Source organism: Gavialis gangeticus, unplaced genomic scaffold, assembly GCF_001723915.1.
Source record: "Gavialis gangeticus isolate Ggan-Ray unplaced genomic scaffold, GavGan_comp1, whole genome shotgun sequence".
Taxonomy (NCBI): Eukaryota; Metazoa; Chordata; order Crocodylia; family Gavialidae; genus Gavialis; species Gavialis gangeticus.
This window is the reverse complement of record NW_017728980.1, coordinates 9,316,039-9,317,306: the sequence shown is the minus strand read 5'-3', so window position 1 is coordinate 9,317,306 and position 1,268 is coordinate 9,316,039. Positions and strand designations below refer to the sequence as shown.

Genomic DNA, 1,268 nt, shown 5'->3' with positions numbered 1-1,268 from the left:
GGGGTTGTGTTTTTTTTTGGGGGGGGGAGGGAAGTGACACTGGCACCATCCCTAGGGAAGGGGGGTTGTCAGGCTGCCCTGCTAACGCCTTGCCCTGCTCCATAGGTGCTTCTCGTCTGTGAAAGAGACTCTTCCCAGGGGCCCAGACATGCCGTGGCCAAGCAGGAAGCGAAGCCAAGCAGCGGCTGAAGGTCTGTGCGCTTGTCGGCAATGGGGCCGGGGTGCACGTGGGAAGCGTGGTAAAAAGAAATGCCAAAATCCAGGCCCCAAAATGATCCCAATTGAGAAATTGCAAATATCTATCTATCTATCTAGCCTGAAAGTTTGCAAAAAAGATAACTTTTTTTTGTGTATGCAATTTCTCATGTTTCTTTTCTCAGTTGGTCTAATAAGGGATTGTTTTGGAACCACAAGTAAATGGTTCCAAAATTCTCACTTATTGGGTCTCATTTCTAGCGATAGTCATGGATTTAAATTGCACCAGCAGCTCCCCAGGCTGCCGTATACAGTTGTATATTTGCTTTGCAGTTTGTGGTCAGGGAACGTGGTTTTGGATGAGAGGACTGGACACCAGAATGGTATACAGGCAGTCCTTGAACTTGAGACGCAATTGAGCTGAAACATTGTAACTGGGAACTGATTTTGCCATAGGAAGCAATGTTATAAATGAGGGATCCTGAACCAATTGGGCCTTGATTGGTTCCAGAATCAAGGCCCAATACCGTATTTTCACAAAAAATAACCAAGAAGTTTGTACTGAAGCAATTATAGACATGTAATATAGCTACATTAATGTATTTATACTGTAAATAGCAATCATACTATTTGGAAGGACTTCTTTGAGGTGACTTGGCTGAACTTCTTGAAGGGCTCTTGGTGGCTGCAGGTTTTTCTGGAGTCTTGAATTTGTTTGCTGGCGTGGCATTGCATCAGATCTAGCATTGTAAAGTTGAAACTCGCGTCAAAGTTGAAACAGGGCGTCAGTTTTAAAAACGTTGTAAGTGTGAAACCATGTAAATCAGGGACTGCCTGTACTCACTTCTGCTCTTAGACTGTGCACAGGTCTCTTTACTTTGCACTCTAATCCATGTGCCCTCTTGCATCCCGGGCCGTGCCGCCCCGAGTTTAGATTGTAGATCGGGGTGGGCAAAATGCAGCCCGGGGTCCGGATGCAGCCCGCCAGGCCATCCTGCCTGTGGGGCCCCTAAAAAATTTAGAAAAATTTAATATTAATCTGTCCTGGGCTGCCTATCAGGCAGCCCTCAAGG

The 1,268-nt window shown here is 46.1% G+C and overlaps 1 protein-coding gene across 1 annotated transcript in view; it reads left to right on the top strand.

Annotated features, from left to right (window-relative positions):
* THYN1 (thymocyte nuclear protein 1) overlaps nucleotides 1–1,268 on the top strand; it is a 10,867-nt gene that overhangs the window by 228 nt on the left and 9,371 nt on the right. Inside the window, exon 2 of the mRNA XM_019509612.1 lies at nucleotides 106–191. Within this exon, the coding sequence (XP_019365157.1) occupies nucleotides 149–191 (43 nt within the window). The 5' untranslated portion in view covers nucleotides 106–148. The remainder of the gene's footprint in view (nucleotides 1–105; nucleotides 192–1,268) is intronic.